At 45.4% G+C, this 19,918-nt stretch overlaps 1 protein-coding gene across 1 annotated transcript in view; it reads left to right on the top strand.

Moving 5' to 3' along the window:
* ANO3 (anoctamin 3) overlaps nt 1-19,918 on the top strand; it is a 405,787-nt gene that overhangs the window by 308,858 nt on the left and 77,011 nt on the right. Inside the window, exons 8-12 of the mRNA XM_084852445.1 lie at nt 1,081-1,212; nt 6,650-6,756; nt 12,988-13,043; nt 15,335-15,456; nt 16,876-17,010. Coding sequence (XP_084708571.1) covers nt 1,081-1,212; nt 6,650-6,756; nt 12,988-13,043; nt 15,335-15,456; nt 16,876-17,010 — 552 coding nt within the window. The remainder of the gene's footprint in view (nt 1-1,080; nt 1,213-6,649; nt 6,757-12,987; nt 13,044-15,334; nt 15,457-16,875; nt 17,011-19,918) is intronic.

Here is a 19,918-nt window from a genome sequence, read left to right on the forward strand (position 1 = left end):
ACAGCCCATTACTGCAACAACAACAACAGAGTGCCGCCCATTTATTTGTTGCACTAATTAGCAGATTGTACCCTATAGAGAGAAATAGTTCATTGCATTAGAAACTACTGGCTTGACTTTAAAGTAATAGCAGAATCAAATACTGATAACATTAAATGACATAAATGTCAACTCATACATCCCTTGCTGGATTTGGAACCACCCACACAAGCGGGGGCTATGTACCTTGTTCCCAGCACTACAGCACTTTGATCTGTATCTGTGTTTTCTGACACATAAATTCTCATTCTGTACACACATTGCCAATCGTGTCCAGTCATGGGGCAGACCAGAGCGTGTGTTTTGGAGAGTATGGATCCAGCCTCAGGAAGGGAGAGGGGCTTTAATTCAGGGACTTAACCATCACAAACTGGTGATTGGTCCCATTGAAACTTGAGGAAAGTAACCACACTGGTGGATAGTTTTACACGCATCAGCAAGTGGGCAGGCCATGGCTATACATTTATCATTTTTACCCATTGCCAGACCATGTAACCTAAGACATTTTCTTAGAATGTCGTTTTTTTATTTTTTTATTTTTTTATCAGATCCTTTTGAGATGGACCAGATCAAGGATATAAGTATGCAAGAACATAAGAAGAGCCCAGCTAGATCAGAGCAAGGGAATGTTTAGACCTTATTGTACAGTTCATTTCAGACTGAATAGCATCCCATGAGATATGGGAGGGAAGCTCTAGATCCATTCCTGCTGGCTATTTCTGTCCATTTTTCCCAGCTAGAGGCATGTTGGAAGTGACAATTACAGTGCAATCCCGTATATCTTTACTCAAAAGTCAGTCTCATTGATTTCAGTGAGGTTTACTCCCAGTTAAGTAGGTATAGGATTCCAGCCTGAATGGCTTTTATCCTTTGGTTATGTAGGGTTTTTTTTTTCTATTTAGAGAATATGACTGTTCTTTACTGTTTTCCAGTCTAGTATTATGCTTCCAGTATTCATTCCAACATTGGGTAGAATGTAGTGAAAGATACAAGCAAAATGGATGCAAGGGAATAAAATAATTTTTAATGTAATTTCTCTAGTTTGCAGCGGAATTTGAGGGAATTGAAAAGCTGGTTGCCCAGAAATCCAATGAAGCTTGACAAAGAAGCACTTCCTGACCTGGAAGAGACAGATTGCTACACAGCACCCTTCAGTCGAGCACGCATACATCAGTAAGTGGTGGACCTAAAATATATTCATAAGTCTCCCACATTAATATTTCATTTTTTTCCCAGCAGGTGACATAACAACAATCATCATTAACAGATGGCTGGTGTCAAAACTGAATGGAAATTATGTTCTAAAAATTAAGTTATTTAGAAATGTGTTCTATATTCAACAATATCTTCTAGTGTGAAAGACCTTCAGCATCTTAGGGTCAGAACTTAGTTCCGCTAGATTTGACTTTCTTTCACAAGAGAATATTGCAGTACCCTAGGCACAATAATACATTTGAAAGGTTTTATGTACCTGACCACAATAAAATCCTAGAGGCCAAGACGATGGATGCTATTTTTTTTCATAAAGCAGAATCACATATTACATGTTCTTCATTAAAGCTATATGTTTCATGTTTGTGCATGTTCACATTTGTACATTGTATGACTACAGACCAGTCTTACTGGTACAGACCCATTCAACTGGACTTCAATAAAAGTCAGTGCAATACCTCATAGTGCTTAACGTACTGAAAACGATGGATGCTAATTTCAGTTAGGCCGTTGTCTCAGAAGAACCAACTGAGAGCATTACTTAAATTGTATGGCTTGTGGAAAACCAAAGGGTGATATCCAGCTAGTCTCCCTGTCCACTGATGGACAGCCTCTGTCAGTGGGATGGGGAGGGGAAAAATTTGGTGATTCCTCCTCCTCCTCCCTGCTGCCCCTGTGCCCCCCACCCCCAGTGTGGAGGGTTAGGGACACTTCAGATATGATTTGAAGGGGAAGTGGGAATCACTGAAAATATCTCCTCTCTGTTCTACTCATAGATGCCTTCTGCCCAGAGATTTCAGGCCGCTCACAGAAAAGTAAATATTTGAAATGGGGCTCTCCTCCACAATGAGATCCATGAGTGTTGAAAGTCGCTTCTCAGTTTGCTCTTCAGTATTCATTTCACTGAAGGAACCTGCAAGTGACAGTTTGGAAACATATCAGACTTTAAAAAATTGTGGGTTGTCCCAATTGCCCCCACTGCAAATGGGAGCAGCTTAACAGATGTCCTAGACCTAGATTGTTGGGTTCTGCCATGCATAATTTTGTACACCTCTGTCATATCTCCCATTACCCACCTTTTTTCTAAGCCAAACAGTCCCAGATATTGTAACCTTCCTTCATAAGGGAGACGCTCCAGCCCCTTGATCATTTTAGGGCACAAGGTTGGGGAAGGCAGGGGTGGGCAGAAGGCAGATCTCCAGTGGTTTTGGACTTGAGCTCCTGGAAGCTCCTGCCAGCATAGCCAAGGGTCTGGAACTTGGAGAGTTGGAGGTCCAAAACATCTGGAGATCTACTTTCTGCCCAGCCCTGCAATAGAGAATATGAGCTGATCTTTAAGGAGTCATTTTATTTCTCCACCCGCTTGCATACCTTCAGCACCAACAGCCCACAGAGGATGAACATCATATTTGTAGACAAATTTCGCCTCCAAAGTGACCATCTGGATGGCAATGATCACTTGAGCCATGATTATGAGCAGGTCACCTGTGGGGAGGATGGAGTCTGAGCAATCCAGAATGGATCCACCTGCCTTCCCCTCTTAGTTAGTTTCTCTCTGTTTAATGTTGGAAGGGAAAAACACATAAAATAGCTTTGGGTTTTCTGGAGTTTGGAGATGGGAGAGAGTGTTACACATTTTCCTCTTTCTTCCTCTCTCATATGCACACCTCTTTTATTGTTGTTGCTTATTATATTGTATTTTTCCCTTATTATAAGTTACTTTGGTTATTAATAGAAATTGAGGATATAAAACAATAACTAAACGCCAAATTAAAACATGTTCCATGTAGCTATCATGACTAATAATCCATGGTAATCTATCCTCCATTAATTTATCTAATAAAAGCCAGCTAAACCAGCTGCCAGACCCCATGGCACTGAATCAGATAACTGTGTTACGGGAAGAAGTACTTCCAGATTCTACTGGCAATATGTTTCACTGGGTGACCCTGAGATTCAAACATCTGAAGTCTCCTCCAGGTTGACTGTGGCCCCTGAGATCCACTAGGAACACTCCTTGATCATCCCAGAATACAGGACACGGAATAATGGGCTTAAGTTTCAGGAAGCCAGATTCTAGCTGAACAACAGGAAAAACTTCTTGACTGTTAGAGCAATATGACAATGGAACCGACCACCTAGGGAGGTAGTGGGCTCTCCCACACTGGAGGCATTCAAGATGAAGCTGGACAGTCATCTGTCAGGGCTGCTTTGACTTGGATTCCTGCACTGAGCAGGGGGTTGGACTCGATGGTCTTATAGGCCCCTTCCAACCCTACTATTCTATGATTCTATGAAATCACGGACCTTCTGTCCATTGTTCGTTTAGTGTTAAGTGTGAACCAGGACCTCTGGCTTGTCTCTCCCCCAACAAACCAGAGAAGAACCCATGGTTTGTGGGTTGTCATTATGTGCGGACCAGCCCAACAACCAGTCTTTCATCTGGATGCCCTAGTAAATTAGTCAGGAAAGAATAAATTATATGACATGTCAGATCAAACTACAAATTCTACTATAAAAGTACATATGACAGAGCTTCATGGACTATTGCCTTACATGGACATAATCTATACTGAAACTGAATTTCAATTTCAAAAATTTACCAAATGTAGAACATTAAGGGAACAATCCTATGGCTGCTAAACAGTAGGGATGTCAGAGAATTCCGCCACGGACTCCAGAATCCGGCCCCCCGGAATCCGTGGCAGAACGGCCTCCCCACCACCACCCCACAGAATCCCCCCAGGACGGAGCATACCTGGCAGCGGATGCGGCGGCTCCGGCGGCGGATGCAGCAGCAGAGGTTCTGGCTGGTCTCCCAGCCACTGCCGGGCTGCTGCGGCCGCAAATGGGGGCCGTCGTAGTGGCCGCCATTTGCATGGCTGCCTTTCTTTATGATAGGCTACATAAATACTTACATAGCCTATCACAGCAAAGAGCAGGGGTGCAAATGGCAGCCACTACACCATTTGCGCCCCTGCTCTTTGCCATAATAGGCTACGTAAGTATTTACGTAGCCTAGCATAGCTTGGCAGCCACGCAAATGGCGTAGCAGCCGCCATTTGCGTGGCTGCCTTTTGTCATGATAGGCTACATAAATACTTAGGTAGCCTATCACGGCTTGGCAGCCACGCAAATGGTGGCCGGCATAGCGGCCGGCATTTGCAGTCACAGCAGCCTGGCAGCGGCCGGAATTCCAGCTGCGGCTGGTCCTGGCCAGAGGCTCTGCGGAGTTGCCGCAGAGTGGAGCCAGCTAGGGAGGATTCCAGGGGGAGGGACAGAGCACCTCACCCCCACTGAGGATGTCCCAGAACAGAGCCAGGTAAGTTTTTCGTACATCCCTACTAGACAGTGGCTAGATGGCCATAGGATTGCTGGTTTTCTGGGAACTGACCTCGGAGCCCTGCGCTCCAAGGCCAGTTCCCAGAGAACCAACCTCTCCCCCACTTCCAAGCTGCCTCTGAGGCAGCCTGGGACAGCTCTGTTCTCCGGACTCCCAAGAGGAGCACAGAGCAGCCGAAAAGAGGCATTCCCAGAAGGCATTCTGGGGCAGGGAGCGTGAAAATGCCTTTACGACACATCCAATGTGTTGTACAGAAGCCTCCTCCCCCACTCTGCCCTCCCGCGGCTAGACAGCTGCAATCGGCTGTCTAGCTGAAAATGCAGGGCAGGAGAAGTGCGGAGGGAACGATCCCCTCCATGCTTCTCCTACCCTGCATTGGATAGGCGGTCACCTCCGAGTTTGGAGGTGGCCGCCTATCTGAATAGGATTGCGCCCTTAGTTTGTTGTTGTTGTTCAGTCATTAAGTTGTGTCTGACTCTTCGTGACCCCATGGACCATAGCACACCAGGCCTTCCTGTCCTACGCTCTCTTCCGGAGCATGCTCAAGTTCATATTCATTGCATCGGTGATGCTCTCTAGCCATCTCATCCTCTGCCGTCCCCTTCTCCTTTTGCCTTCAGTCTTTCCCAGCATCAGGGTCTTTTCCAGGGAGTTTTCTCTTTGCATTAGGTGGCCAAAATATTTGAGCTTCAGCTTCAGTATCTGTCCTTCCAATGAGCACTCAAGGTTGATTTCCTTTAGGATTGACTGATTTGACCTCCTTGCAGTCCAGGGGACTCATAAGAGTCTTCTCCAGCACCACAGTTCGAAGGCATCAATTCTTCAGCACTCAGCCTTCCTTATAGTCCAGCTCTCACAGCCATACTTTGCTACTGGGAAAACCATAGCTTTGATTATACGGACCTTTGTCAGCAAGGTGATGTCTCTGCTTCTTACTATGCTGTCTAGGTTTGCCATAGCTTTCCTCCCAAGGAGCAAGCATCTTTTAATTTCATGGCTACAGTCACTGTCTGCAGTGGTCTTGGAGCCCAAGAAAATAAAATCCATCACTGCTTCCATTTCTTCCCCTTCTATATGCCAGGAAGTGATGGGGCCAGATGCCATGATCTTAGTTTTTTTAATGTTGAGTTTCAAACCAGCTTTTGCACTCTCCTCTTTCACCCTCAACAAGAGGCTCTTGAGATCCTCTTTGCTTTCTGCCATTAGGGTGGTATCATCTGCGTATCTGAGGTTGTTGATAATTGTCCTGGCAATCTTAATTCTGACCTGTGATTCATCCAACCCGGCGTTTCTCAGAATGTACTCTGCATATAAGTTAAATAAGCAGGGCGACAATATGCAGCCTTGTCGTACTCCTTTCCCAATTTTGAACCAATCGGTTGATCCATGTCTGGTTCTTACTGTTGCTTCCCTTAGTTACAGAAGTGTAAATGTTCTACAAGCTTGAGTATTCCTAAGAGAAATCAAATAAGATGGTTAGGTACCATAATTAGGTAGAATTCCATGAACCATGTGGGAACAAGTTCTATTACCCGGACAATGTGTAGTGGACTGGTTGCTTTAAGTTATGTACATGTGCTTGCTTCACAGTGCAGTGGTCTATTTGTGTTAAAGTTACTGCTTGATCAGAAGGTTCTGTATAAGCAATTTCCAGTGCAAAGCTCTACAGTTAAAAATGGGCCATGTGAAGTGACCCACAAAAGCCTAATTCTTTATTGTCAAATATACTGAAGGGATATTTGGGGATTATTCCTCTGTTGTCGGTTTGAACTTGATTTGTTGCTGCAAAGTTTCTTTTCTTCTGTTCCCTGTTTTATAGTGATTTGTGATTTTTCTAATGTGCTATATTGGTTTTATTTTGTTTTTTTAATCCCTGTGAGCCACACAGAGAACTTACGTTAGAGGGCAGCATATAAATTGCATAGACTGTATTCTAAAGACGTCAAAGCTTATGTTTAAAGTATGAAACAGTTTTATTCATTGTCAAAAAATATTATATGTTGGTACTTGGACAGCTGCTTTGAGAATAACTGACACCAACTATCTCTGTAACAGTTTCACAATAAACAACAAAGACAGTTTCTTCAGCAATTCCACAAGAAGTAGGATAGTGCACCATATGCTACAGAGGACGAAGTATGAAGATGGAAAATCAAAAATAGGTACAGTTTCATAAACAATTATTTTGGGTGTTGGACTGCTTGCTGCTAGCAGCTCACATTCTGCTAGTGAAAAAACATTCAGTGAATAATGTAATGGGCAGAGTAATCGTATTGTATTTGTGGGTGTGAGTGCTCTGCGCACGCATGGGCAGGAGATTCCATGGCAGATGAACTGCCATATCCAAAGCCCTCCTGGCTTGCTGTGGATTGGACAGGAGGTGGGTGGGGTTTTTTTCTTTCTCTTTCTTTCTCCCCCCCCCCCATCATTGACTCTAATAGGAAGGGATTTTCTACACCAGCTCCAGGACGTGTGTAATTGTGGAGGGGTTGTGGGGGGCATGTTGGGGAAACAAAGGGCTTGGAATACTGTGGATCCAAAGCTGCATCCAACACTCTCAAAATCATTGTGACAGGTAGCTGAAAGGAGAAACTTAGTACAGTTATCCTCTGGTTGGAAGCTACATCTTTCTACCACAAAACTATACCTCCTCCTCTCCCTTTCACCTGCTTTTCTTCTGTGGAAAGCATGCCTCAAAAACATATCAAAAAAACACATCAAATTCAGGCTTGCAAGTGTAAACTAAAAACAGCCATCTGAAGCTCTGAAGTGTGTTCAGAGTTTCAGGACAAATCAGCTTCTCTTCATACCAGTTCCGGGAAGACCAGCTTTGCTTTGGGGGAGGTCCCAAGCCAGGTAGGGCTTTATAGATTAAAGCCAGCACTTTGAATTGAGCTCGGAAGCATATGGGCAGCCAGTGCAAGTGGGCCAGAGTCGGCCTTATATGTACAGACCTTCTGGTCCCTGTTATGAGTCTGGCTTAGGGATGTTAGAGAATTCTGCCATGGACTCCAGTGAGGCCAGATTGTTTAGAATCCTTTTTAGAAGCCACCCCATGGAATCCCCCTGGGACAGAGCCTACCTGGCAGCGGATGCGGGAGCGGATGCAGATGTGGTGGCGGCTCCAGCTCATGTTCCAGCCACTGCCAGGCTGCTGCGGCCACAAATGGCAGCCGTCATAGCAGCCGCCATTTGCGTGGCTGCCTTTTGCCATGATGGGCTACGTAAATACTTATGCCCCTGCTCTTTGCCATGATAGGCTACATAAGTATTTACGTAGCTTATCACGGCAAAAGGCAGCCACGCAAATGGCTTAGCAGCCGCCATTTGCATCCCTGCCTTTTGTCATGATAGGCTATGTAAATACTTATGTAGCCTATCACAGCTTGGGAGGGATGCAAATGGCGGCCACTATGATGGCCGCCATTTGCAGCCGCAGCAGCCCGGCAGCGGCTGGAAGTCCGGCTGCGGTCAGCCCCAGCCGGCAGCTCCATGGTGTCGCCACGGAGCGGAGCCGGCCGGGGAGGATTCCAGGGGGAGGGACAGAGTGCCTCCCCCCAACCACAGATGCCCCGGAACGGAGCCAGGTAAGGGATTCGTACATCCCTAGTCTGGCTGCCACATTTTGCAAAAGCTTCAGCTTCTAAGTTGTCTTCAAAGGCAGCCGCATGTAGAGCGCATTGCAGTAATCTAACTTGGAGGTTACCAGAGCATAGATACCTGAAGCCAGGTTATCCCTGTCCAGATAGGGGCTTAGCTGGGCCTCCAACTGAAGTTGGTAGAAGGCACTCCGTGCCACTGAGGCCACCTGAGCCTCAAGTGACAAAGATGGTTCTAGGAGAACCCCAAGCAACAGACCTGCTCCTTTGGGGGGAGTGCAACCCCATCCAGAGCAGGTTGAACACCCTCCACCTGGTCAGCAGAACCACCCACCAACAGCGTCTTGTCTGGATTGAGCTTCAGTTTATTAGCCCTCATCCAGTCCATTGTCACAGACAGGCACTGATTCAACACATCCACAGCCTCACCTGCAGAAGATGAAAAGGAGAAATAAAGCTGCATGTCATCAGCATACTGATGACAATGCATCCCAAAACTCTGGATGACCGCACTCGATGGTTTCATGTAGATGTTGAACAGTATGGGGGACAAAACTGACCCCTGTGGAACCCCATATTGGAGAATCCATGGGGCCGAGCAATGTTTCCCAAGCACCACCTTCTGAAGCCAACCCTCCAAGCAGGAGCGAAAGCACTGCAATACAGTGCCTCCCTCTGCCAACTCAGACAGTTGTCCCAGAAGGATACCATGGTCGATGGTATCGAAAGCTGAGGAGATATCAAGGAGAATCAACAAGGTCATACTCCCCCTGACATAGGTCATCAATCATACAGGGCGACCAAGGCTGTTTCCTTGCCAAAACCTGGCCTGAACCCTGACTGAAATGGATCCAGATAATCAGGCTCATCCAAGAGTGTCTGGACCTGGCTTGCAACCACTCTCTCAAGGATCTTGCCCAGGAATTGATCATTTGCAACTGGCCTATAATTATTAAGGTTTTCCAGGTCTAGGGAGGATTTCTTCAGGAGTGGTCTCAGCACCACCTCTTTCAGGCAGCCAGGGACCACTCCCTCTCACAAGGAGGCATTAATCACCTCCTTAGCCTAGCTCGCTGTTCCCTCCCTGCTGGTTTTTATAAGCCAAGAGGGGCAAGGATAGGGGTGCATGAAAGTCGCTTACCTGGTCTCGCAGCTTTTCGCGGTGAGGGGGAGGCGCTTCGCTGCTCTCCCCCCGAAGTTCAGGCCGGGGGGGGAGGCTTCCCGCCTTGCAAATAGCGTTGCCCTTATTTTCGCCGTAGTCTACGTAAATCTTTACGTAGACTACAGCGACCAAATAAGGAACGAGAATGGCGGCTCCCTATGGGGGCCGCCATTTGCGTACGCGCTTTTTTTTTTTTAAGTCACCCGTGATAGGCTACGTGACGATTTACGTAGCCTATCACGGCTGACTTTGCAGATCTAGCCGTGATAGGCTACGTTAATCGTCACTTAGCCTATCACGGGGGCGTTTTTTTTTAATTTACTTTTCTTGGAATGGCGGCGGCGGCAGCCGGTCAAAAGATCAGCTGCCGCCCCCGCCCCTGACGAAGACCTGACGAACCGCCGCCGGGACCCGCCGCCGGGAGGGACATTCGGGAAAGGTAAGTCCCGTCCCGGGGGGGGTGTGGGGGCGGGGATGTGTGGAGAATTTCTCCCTGAAACTTTTTCGGGGGGCCGAACACTTTGGCAAGGATCCAGTATGGAAGCGGTTGCATGAACCTGTCCAAGCACTTTGACCATGTCCTCAAGCTGTACCAACTGAAACTCATCCAAGAAAATCAGATCAATTTTTTTCCTTGCCACGCTCACTGCCTTTGAGGTAGGGATGTCAGAGAATTTCGCCACGAATCTCGGGGAGGCCAAATGCCAGTGCATGCGGCCCCCCGAAATCAGTGGCGGAACGGTCTGTCCCCCCCGCCCCCCGGGACGGTACTTACCTTCGGCGAATCTTCCTGGTGGCGGCGGCTCCGGCGGCGGCAGTGCGGCGGCGGCGGCTCTGACAGCCGGTCTTCTGACCGGCCGCCGCCACTGCCATTTCCAGTTAAAAAAAACAAAAAACAAAAAAAGGGATAGGCTATGTAAAGATTTACGTAGCCTATCATGGCTAGATTTTTAAAAAACACCGTGATAGGCTACGTAAATGTTTACGTAGCCTATCACGGCTGATTTAAAAGAAAAAAAATTCACATATGCAAATGGCGGTGCCCATGGGCGCCGCCATTTGCGTACGCACGGGTTTTTTTTCTTTTAAATCAGCCATGATAGGCTACGTAAACATTTATGTAGTCTATCACGGCTGAGTGCAGGGACGCAAACGGCGGCGGCTACGGCCGCCTCCATTTGCGGAGCCGGCTGGCCAGGATTCGGGGGGGGAGGGACGGAGTGCCTCCCCCCCGGCCAGAATTTCGGGGGGAGGGACGGAGCGCCTCTCCCCCACCGTGAATGTCACCCTTCGAAAAGGTAAGTGACTTTCGTACATCCCTACTTTGAGTATACCTGGCCATAGGCAGACAACAGAGTTTGATTGTATCCACTAGGAGTTTTACTCCACCTGCCCTCAAGCTCTCTCCCATTTTTTAGGGGTTGCGGAGAGTTCCACCATGGACTCCAGTGAGGCTGGATTCTTTAGAATCCACCCCCCCCCCCGGAGTCCATGGCGGAACAGACCATTCCCCCTTCCCGCCACCCCGCGAACTTCGTCCCGGACGGACCCTACCTGGCGCCGGCCGGGTCCGTCCGCTGAGTCCTTGCATCTGCTGCTGGTGTGAGGATGCAAATAGTGTCTGGCGTAGCAGACGCCATTTGCGTCCCTGGTCTTTTCGTGATAAGCTACGTAAATATTTATGTAGCCTATCACAGCAAAGAGCAGGGACGCAAATAGTGTCCACTATGCCCTTTACGTTCCTGCTCTTTTCATAAATATTTACGTAGCCTAAGTACATAAATATTTACGTAGCCTATCATGAAAAGATCAGGGACGCAAATGGCGTCTGCCATGCCGGACGCCATTTGCGTCTGCAAACCGCCGAAACCGGCAGGCAGCAGACGAAAGTCCAGCTGTGGATGGGCCCAGCTGGCAGCTCCGCGGACTTGCTGCAGAACGGAGCCGGCCGGGGAGGATTCTGGGAGGAGGAATGGATCGCCTCCTCCCTGTGGAGCCCCCAGGTGGATCGGTGAGTGGGGTTCATGCACCCTTACTATTTTGTTTTATCGCTCTCAGCTCCGGAGTATACCACAGAGCCGTATGAGCTCTACTCTAGACAGGGCACTCAGAAGCAATCATGTCAACCACCCAGGTCATTTCTGCATTCCACAGGTTGAACAGGGCTTTGACAGGCGCACCAACCATATCAGCCGGAAAAACCCCCAATGCCCTCTGGAAACCATCCAGATCTGTTAGCCTCCTGGAGAGGAGCATCTTAATAGGTTTCCACCCTGGCAGAGGAGAAAAGCCGCTGTAAGTCTAAACCTAAGTAGGCAGTGATCTGACCATGACAAAGGGACTGATGCAAAGTCCCCCACCTTCAGATCACCATCTCCATATCCAGTTGAGAAAACCAGGTTTGGAGTATGCCCTGCTACATATGTTGGGCTGATGACATGTTGGGACAGTCTCATGGCTGTCATGGAGACCATGAAATCCTGAGCTGCCTCAGACAAGGTGCCCTTAGCATGAATGTTGACATCTCCCAGAACCAACAGTCTGGGGGTCTCAGCAGCACACCCAAGACCACCTCCATCAGCTCAGGCAGGGAGTCTGTTGAGCAGCGGGGTGGGCAGTACACCAACACAATCCCTGATCTGTACTAGGAATGGTGGAGAAATCTGCCATGGACTCCAATGATGCCGGATTCTTTAGAATCCAGCCCCTGGAGTCTGTGGCGTAACGGACTATCCCCCACCACCACCCAAAATCCCCCCGGGATAGACCCTACCTGGTGGCGGCTGGTCCTGGTCGTTGTCTTCGTTCTGCAGCCATCCGCTGCCAGGCTGAGAACAAAATGGCATCCGGCGTAGCAGATGCCATTTGCATCTCTGCCCTTTGCCGTGACTGGCTACATAAATATTTACGTAGCCAATCACAAAAACAGCAGGGATGTAAATGGTGTCCGCTATGCCATTTGTGTCCCTGCTCTTTGCTGTGATAGGCTACGTAAATATTTACATAGCCAATCATGGCCAAGGGCTGGGACACAAATGCCATCCCCTACACCAGACGCCATTGCGGACGCAGCCGGCCAGGGAGGATTCCGGGGGGAGGGATGGATCGCTTTCCCCCCACTGCGGATTCCCCCAGTGGATGGGTGAGTATGGTTCGTACATCCCTAATCTGTACCACTGACCCAACACAAGGTGCAAACACATGGGCAGGGAGCCTGCAGAGGGAGATGGAATTTCTATAGACCACAGCAACACCGCCCACCCCCCGCCCCCCGGACCTCAAGCCTTCCCTAATGCGGGACCAAGTACCCCGGTGGGCATATCTGGGAGAGACTGACTCCCTCATGTTCATCGACCCAGGTCTCAGTTATACATGCCAGATCAGCCGCCTCATCCACTATTAAGTCATGAATGAGGGAGCTTTTATTTTACACCAATCTACCATTTAAAAGCAACATCTAGAGACCCAAGGGAAGGCTGATAGGGCAACCACCAAATTGCTATGTATTCCTTCTTTTTTGGAATGTTTAGAGAAAATGATTTATAGACATAGAAGTGATTGTTTTAGTGTCTGTGCAGAGTAATTTAACATCATTTCCAAGTTATGTAATGTGTGTCTTCTTTTCTGCTTAGGTATTAACAGATTGCTCAACAATGGAACATATGAAGCTGCATTTCCACCTCATGAGGTAGTTTAACTAGTAATGCTATAAGTATGGTATGTTCATTCTGTGTTTGCTTTAACCTCCTGAAGTGCATATATAAAATTAAAATTTGCTGTCAGGTACTTCTGTTTCTCTATTTTGTAAGTTTTCTCTGAGAGCCCCCCTCTTCATATCCTTATCATGCAGTTTTTCACCACATTAGATGTTTTTCATTGCATGGCATGCAGCCCAATCTAATGCACGTTTACTCAGGAGTAAGTTACAATGGGATTTGGTGTTGTAGCAGGTTTCAGCCTAAGCTATGTAGGTTGACTCCCATAGACAATAGTTATTTTTTATTTCTTTCCTGAAAAAAAATATATAAGGGAACTGCTATATACCATCAGACCATTGGGATCCCATGACTATTGCATCCAAAGTTTTTGTTTCTGACACATATATTTATATTTGACCTGTTGGGCTATATAGAGATGCCACAGAAGATTCAGTTAACTGTATGGAATTATTGTTATGTATTTTACAGAGAGAGAGAGAGAAAAGTGTTATATCTGCTGTGTAGTGGGAATGAAAATACAGTTCCACTGCACTCAGTTTCTTGTTGAACAGAATTCTGCCTTAATAAGGGATACATTTAGGGGGAATTTGGGCAGCATCCACAAATGTGGTCCATTAAAATGATAAATGGTGTACTGGAGCCAGGGCTTGCCAAAGAGACAGTACTGTCACTTTTGGATTAGCAGGCATGCTGATATCATCTGCCACCCCACCTCAAAATTCCTTGTTCTCTGAGTTTAGCTGCAATCCTCACAATAGCAACGATGTATTGTTTCCTGTTGTAATGCAAAGTAGTTTGGGGTGGCTTGGCCTTGAGTTAAGACCCATTAGCTTTACAAAATACCTGCTCCAGGTGGAAATGAAAACTGCTAGAACTGGTTTGTTGACATGGATCAACACAGCTGTCTGCATGTTTGAACTCTTCTTGGGGGTGTGGCTATAGGGACTGTCATGATCAGTGCCTGCACTGCAGCATTTACCAGTACACCACTGGAACAGGTGTTTTCTGTCCTCCATCTACTTCATAATGCACCAGTGTGCAGGAAGACAAGCTCTGGATGAGGAAGCTGGATTTGGATACCATATGGCCCACAAGCCATGTAGGTGGGTCTCACTCTCACCAGCACTGCAAGGCGAGCTGCCTGTGTTGATCTGGGAGGAGATGTTGTGTCAACACAGCAGATTGCTTTTGTTGCTTTTGTGCTTTACATGTCTAGTACAGATGGGACACCCATTCATTCCCTTGACACTCCAGATATGCCTGAACAGACAACCTGCAGCACCTATCTTGGTATGAAATCAAAGGTTCAGGCATTTGATACACAAATCGCTTCTTTGTTGGCACATAAAATGTATTTATTTGTTTATCACATTTTTGTGTATAAACACATTTTGTGTACTGTCCAATAGCTGAAGCTCTCTGGACGGTTCACAACAGTTAAAACCATAAAATATAGCCACACGATAAAACATAATTAGAAGTTTAAAGTGACAGTATAAAACCAGAGTAAGAAACAGTAGAGTAAAAAAACACTGCACCTTGTGTAACACAAGTGCTTTTCACTAGTACAAAGCCACCACTGGATTCCACCCAATAAGCTTACATACTTGAATGCAACCATCTTGGAGATAATATAATATGATAATACCAATATGTTTGTATTAAAGAGTTTTTTTCACGAGAGACATATAGCCCAATCCTAGCTATGAATCTGAGTACATCCCGCTGATTTCAGGTGGAATTACTCCCAAATAAGTGTAAATAGTAGTGCAGCATTAGGTTTGAACCCCATTCCTTTCTTGGACTCATAGGGTAGCCTTAAGTAAGCTGCTGTCTGTCCACCTCAGGTTTCTACTTGTAACTTGGGAATTATTGTAAGGATGAATTAGAAAATTGCCATAATGAACTTATACATAAACGAACTATATAATTTCACGTTGATTATTAACAGAGTCTCCCAACTGGAAAGTGTTTGACTATACCATCAAGACAAAGTACCTCTGGGTGCACCTTTCTCTTTTTGTTCCAAAAGGATGTTTTTCGTCATTATGTGGAGAGTTTTATAACTACATCATTTTTAACAATAAGCTCAAGACTGCATTTGTCAGCATCGTTTAGTAAAACTTGGGCCAATGGTTCTTTGCTGTAAAATTACTAGCGTCCTTTTTTATATTTTTAATCAGATGACTTTTGCTTAAAAGCCCATTTCTTTTCTTCTTTTTATAAGCACCATAACAATTCTTTTCTTTTTATACTCCAGGGAAGTCACAAGAGCAGGCATCCCATCAAAACCCATGGAGCTCAGAATCATCGACATCTGTTATATGAACGCTGGGCACGATGGGGAATGTGGTACAAATACCAGCCTCTGGATTTGATTAGGTACTCAGACAATGTAACAGAACTTGGTTCATTTCTGTGAAATGTGGGGAGTGTCACTTAAGTCCCAATGAGCATTCAGATGCAATCATTCTTCACATAGAATCCTAATGTTTTAAATGTGGTGGTATATTATTTGATTTCTAATCTTTGCATTTTTGCCTCTGACAAAAAAAAATACGCTGTGCTCAAAATGCGTTAGGCATAATAGTAATTCATATTGCATCTGCAAATGAATACAGTACTTTTTCTAGCACCTTTGAAGAGTCACCTCATTTTTTTCAAGTCACACAAAAAGCAAAAGTAGCCACATGGGCCATAAGAAAAATTCTAAAAAAATTTTATGGGACCAACCGAAATGTCACAACACAGCATGCAAGGTTTCTCCAGGACTCTTCATCTAGCTAGCTGGTAACTCTTGGGGCAGTCCTCCTACATGCAAAATAAAACTATCATAGGACTTACTCGAGGGTAATTTGAATGTCTGCTACCTCCTCCTACATTCCATCTTAACACTGTAACTAAATGCAGTCTCTATGGCTTCAACACGAGCCAGCTTTTTTCCTCCCCATGCTTTCTTTTCCATCTAGCCTAGGCTTCCCTAGGCTTCCTCCAGATGTTTGGGCTACAACTCCCATCATCCTCTACCATTGTCCATGTTGGGTGGAGCTGATGGGAATTGGAGTAAAAAAATCATCTGGGGAGCACAGGCTGGAGGAGGCTGATCTAGCCAAATGGAAAACTTGAAAACTTGCATACACTATGAGCATTATCCAATGTTGCCTATCTACCAGTGGGACCAACCACAGGTGCATGTGTAAGCTCGCATTTCCGAAAGCAGCTGAAAGGCTCATTTCCAGAACAGAACAGGGACCTGTCCCATTCTGGAAATGAACATTCTGACTCATTTCTGGGGTTGCTCAAGGAAGCACTAACCTCCTGTCACACCAGTGGCGGGTCCTGCTGGTGCAATACGATCAATGGAGATGTTGGGGCAACACTGGATACGTACCGATTTTTTATATTTTTATTGACCTATAATAAAGGTATTGTCCTAATATGGATTTTGGAATTTGATGGGGAGGGGCAGTATTAACATCCTCCATATCATAAGACACTTTTTTAATCCCCCCCCAAAATTTAACCAAACTTTGCAGAACAATGATCAGCTTTTTTAGCTTTTTTCTAGCATTATGTTTTGTATTGCCAGAACTGCAATGTCCAGGCTGGCTGGGGGGATGCTGAGAGTTGTAGTCCAATACATCTGGAGGGCACCAGGTTGGGGAAGGCTATTCTGAACAAATTTCACCACAACCTTAAAATAGTCTGACTCCCTCTTAAGGTGAATGTTCTGCTGCTGACATGGCCATTTACTTCAGGACCCAAGTATGTTATAACTTGACTCTTTCTTTTGAAATGCAGGCGATATTTTGGAGAGAAAATTGGCCTCTATTTCGCTTGGTTGGGATGGTATACCGGGATGCTCATCCCTGCTGCACTTGTTGGGCTGTTTGTTTTCCTTTATGGATTATTTACCATGGATTCTAGCCAAGTAAGGTAAGAGGTGCAATAATGCCCCATTTTAGAAAACCATAACATTGTGTAGTCTGCTACTGAGAGTTGAATTATTGAATTGGACCTTAAACATTTTCAGAATGAGATGAAAGCAAATTGGCCAAAGGAGACCCATCCTGCCTCCTTGCCTGAACATTTCTGGCTGGCTTTTGCCTGCTGGGGCTAAGCTTTTTAGTGAGTGACACTTTTAACGTATGATCTTTTTTTAGTCCAATTTAGTCCAATTTCAACATATTTGAAATTTGTCCAATTTTTAATCTGTCATTTTTTTTCAGCATTTGGTTGTATTAAAGTAACAGCTTCAGCAGCCACCTCATGGGTTACTTAGTACTCTTCATGGACGAGCTCGATCTCATAATGGATGCTTCATGGGAAAATAATCTACATTAGAGATGTTTTTCTTTACACCTGTTTCCATCAATGAAGAGGGCATCCCCAAGCAAATGTGTAGAACAGATAGGACAGGTGCAGTTGCTAGAGGTGAAGGGACAATTGTATAACATAAAATCAATCAAACCTTGGATTCTGGCGGTCTGCTTTTATATGAAGGTCGACTGATAGCATGATCATAAATATTTCCAGCAGCATGTCTTCCAGCAACATGGCTGTGACAAAAGACAGAATAGGTCCATGATTTCTGATATTAATGCGGCAATATGTGTATAGATGTGCTGAACCAGCAAGACTTAGAAACAGGTCAGCAAAAACCCAACGGGTATATGCAGGGGCTGTCAACTGGGTATGATCTTTCCCCATTCTTTTCTAGCTCTGTGCTCTTCATCAGGGGCAATATATCTTAAATATTAACTTATCCTAGGGATGGCGAGAATTTCATTTATCTATTTATCTATCTAACCAAAATTCACTTTTTTTTTCACAAATGGGACAGAAAAAGCTTGACATTTTAAAAAATTCAAATGTGGGAGAAACCAGAACTGACACATTCATACCACTAGGCCCTGGGCTTTGACTCCATAGCTTTTAAAAGTCTGGATTTGAATCCGTGTATCCAACCAGGTTTGTGGTGCAGAATTAGGTTTGCCACTGCCAGCACCTCTTGGTTCTGGCAGGGTCCTTAGCTTTAACAGCTACAGGGCAGGCAGGTAAAACATGGTCCTTTCCATGCTGGGAAGAGCAGTATGTATTGCATAAGGCCAGAACATATTGGTCAGAATTTTGTTCGGTTTGTATTTTGTTCAGAACGTTCCAAAATTTGTACATTTCTTCATACATGATACAGAAAGAACTCAAGATGAAAACAAAAACAAATGCTTGAGCAAGTGAACTGACAGATTTGTGCATCCCTAGACAATCCTTTTGGGTTTTTCCACATGCTGATGTAAAGTTTTGTTTAAGGAAAAGAAGTGGCTTGCGCCACTTTAGTGAAGGTGAGTCGTTAAAAAAAAAAAGACTCTGCCATTAGAAGCCTCAAAATTCAATTGCTTATAAAAATGACACCCATTGAGATAATAACCTGAAATTTTATAGAAAAAAATGCAATTAGCAATAATTCAAGAGCCTTATCTTTTCTTTGTAGAGCATTTTCTCCCACCTGTATCTTTAACTGGCTTATTGCATTTAATAAGTCACCTCATTGCACTTAATAAGTTACTATTAAGTGGTTTATTTTACTTAATAAGTCACTTCTGCAGTACTGTAATGAAGGCTCTATCAGGCTTCTGGCATTTTCCTAAAAGTTCACTACTGCAAGAATCCCTCTAACCTGGTAACTTCTGAATATCAGAAAAGAAGGTGATTCAGCTGTTCCATTTAATACTGAAATTTCTGTTTTCTGACCCATGTTGTGGGTGGAATTACATATTATTGGAGACACAGAACTGCTGCCAAAAAAGGCTTCCCATTACTGAGTTCTCCCCCATGCTTACCCTGTTTTGTGACATCACCACATTATCCTCACTGCCCTCAGCAGAATGCAATAATAAAGATGTTGAGGAAATGCACAATGTGATGATGCAATGACATCTACGTGTGACACGGAGCAAGTGCAAGCAATCAACACAGGGATGCCATTTTTGATGGCAGCCCCATGTCTTGCATAGGGTATACTTCCATTTTAGCCCTACTCTCAAAACTGCTGGCTTCATTCAGGTTATACTGTTATGCCCACCCCACTTCACCAAGCAGGGAGAAATTCCAGGGGTGCAGCACTAGGAAAGAGGGATCACTGGAGACTGAAGGCATTTTGTAATATTTGAGTTTCTTTACTTGAGGCTGAGCATCAGTGAGCTGAGATTGGATTGTTTAAGTGGGCGTAAACAATCCAAAAGCAAATCCACTGCTCCCACACCAGATCTCCAGGGAGAAGCATCTGTGAATCCAGACATGCTGTTAGTTTACAGAGCACTCAAAAATCAACTCAGCTCTCTATACCTCCTTCTTGCTCAAATTGCAATGTCTTTGTTTCTTTGCACCAGCCTCCCCCCACCCCACATGGTGCCCTCCATAAGCTTTGAACTACAACTCCCATCATCCCCAGGCACCGCAGCCAATGGTGATGATGGGAGTTGTAGTTCAAAACATCTGGAAGGTACTAGGTTGGGGAAGGCTGCTGTACCCACATGGAAACATAGATTATGTCATCCTTAACTAGGGGTGGGGGAAGAATGGTATGCCCCCATTCAAAGCAGATCAGTCCAGGACAGACCTTACAGAGTCTACTGGCCATTTAGCTAGCAATCTCCCCAACAAAGCAGAAGGTATAGCCAGACATGGCCGGAGCTTTGACCAACTTCAAGTAGTCCTTCTGGCCCATTAAGCCTTTCCCCTTCCAGACCCTGCAACTGTGATCCAGCACTGCTTCCTACAGTGATAGCCCTATTCCCAGTAATTAGATGGCAGGCTCATAGCAATATTATGGGTAGAAATCTCA

The sequence above is a fragment of the Heloderma suspectum genome, chromosome 1 (genome assembly GCF_057233095.1).
Source record: "Heloderma suspectum isolate Gila_16-S chromosome 1, 16-S_ref, whole genome shotgun sequence".
NCBI classification, from domain to species: Eukaryota; Metazoa; Chordata; class Lepidosauria; order Squamata; family Helodermatidae; genus Heloderma; species Heloderma suspectum.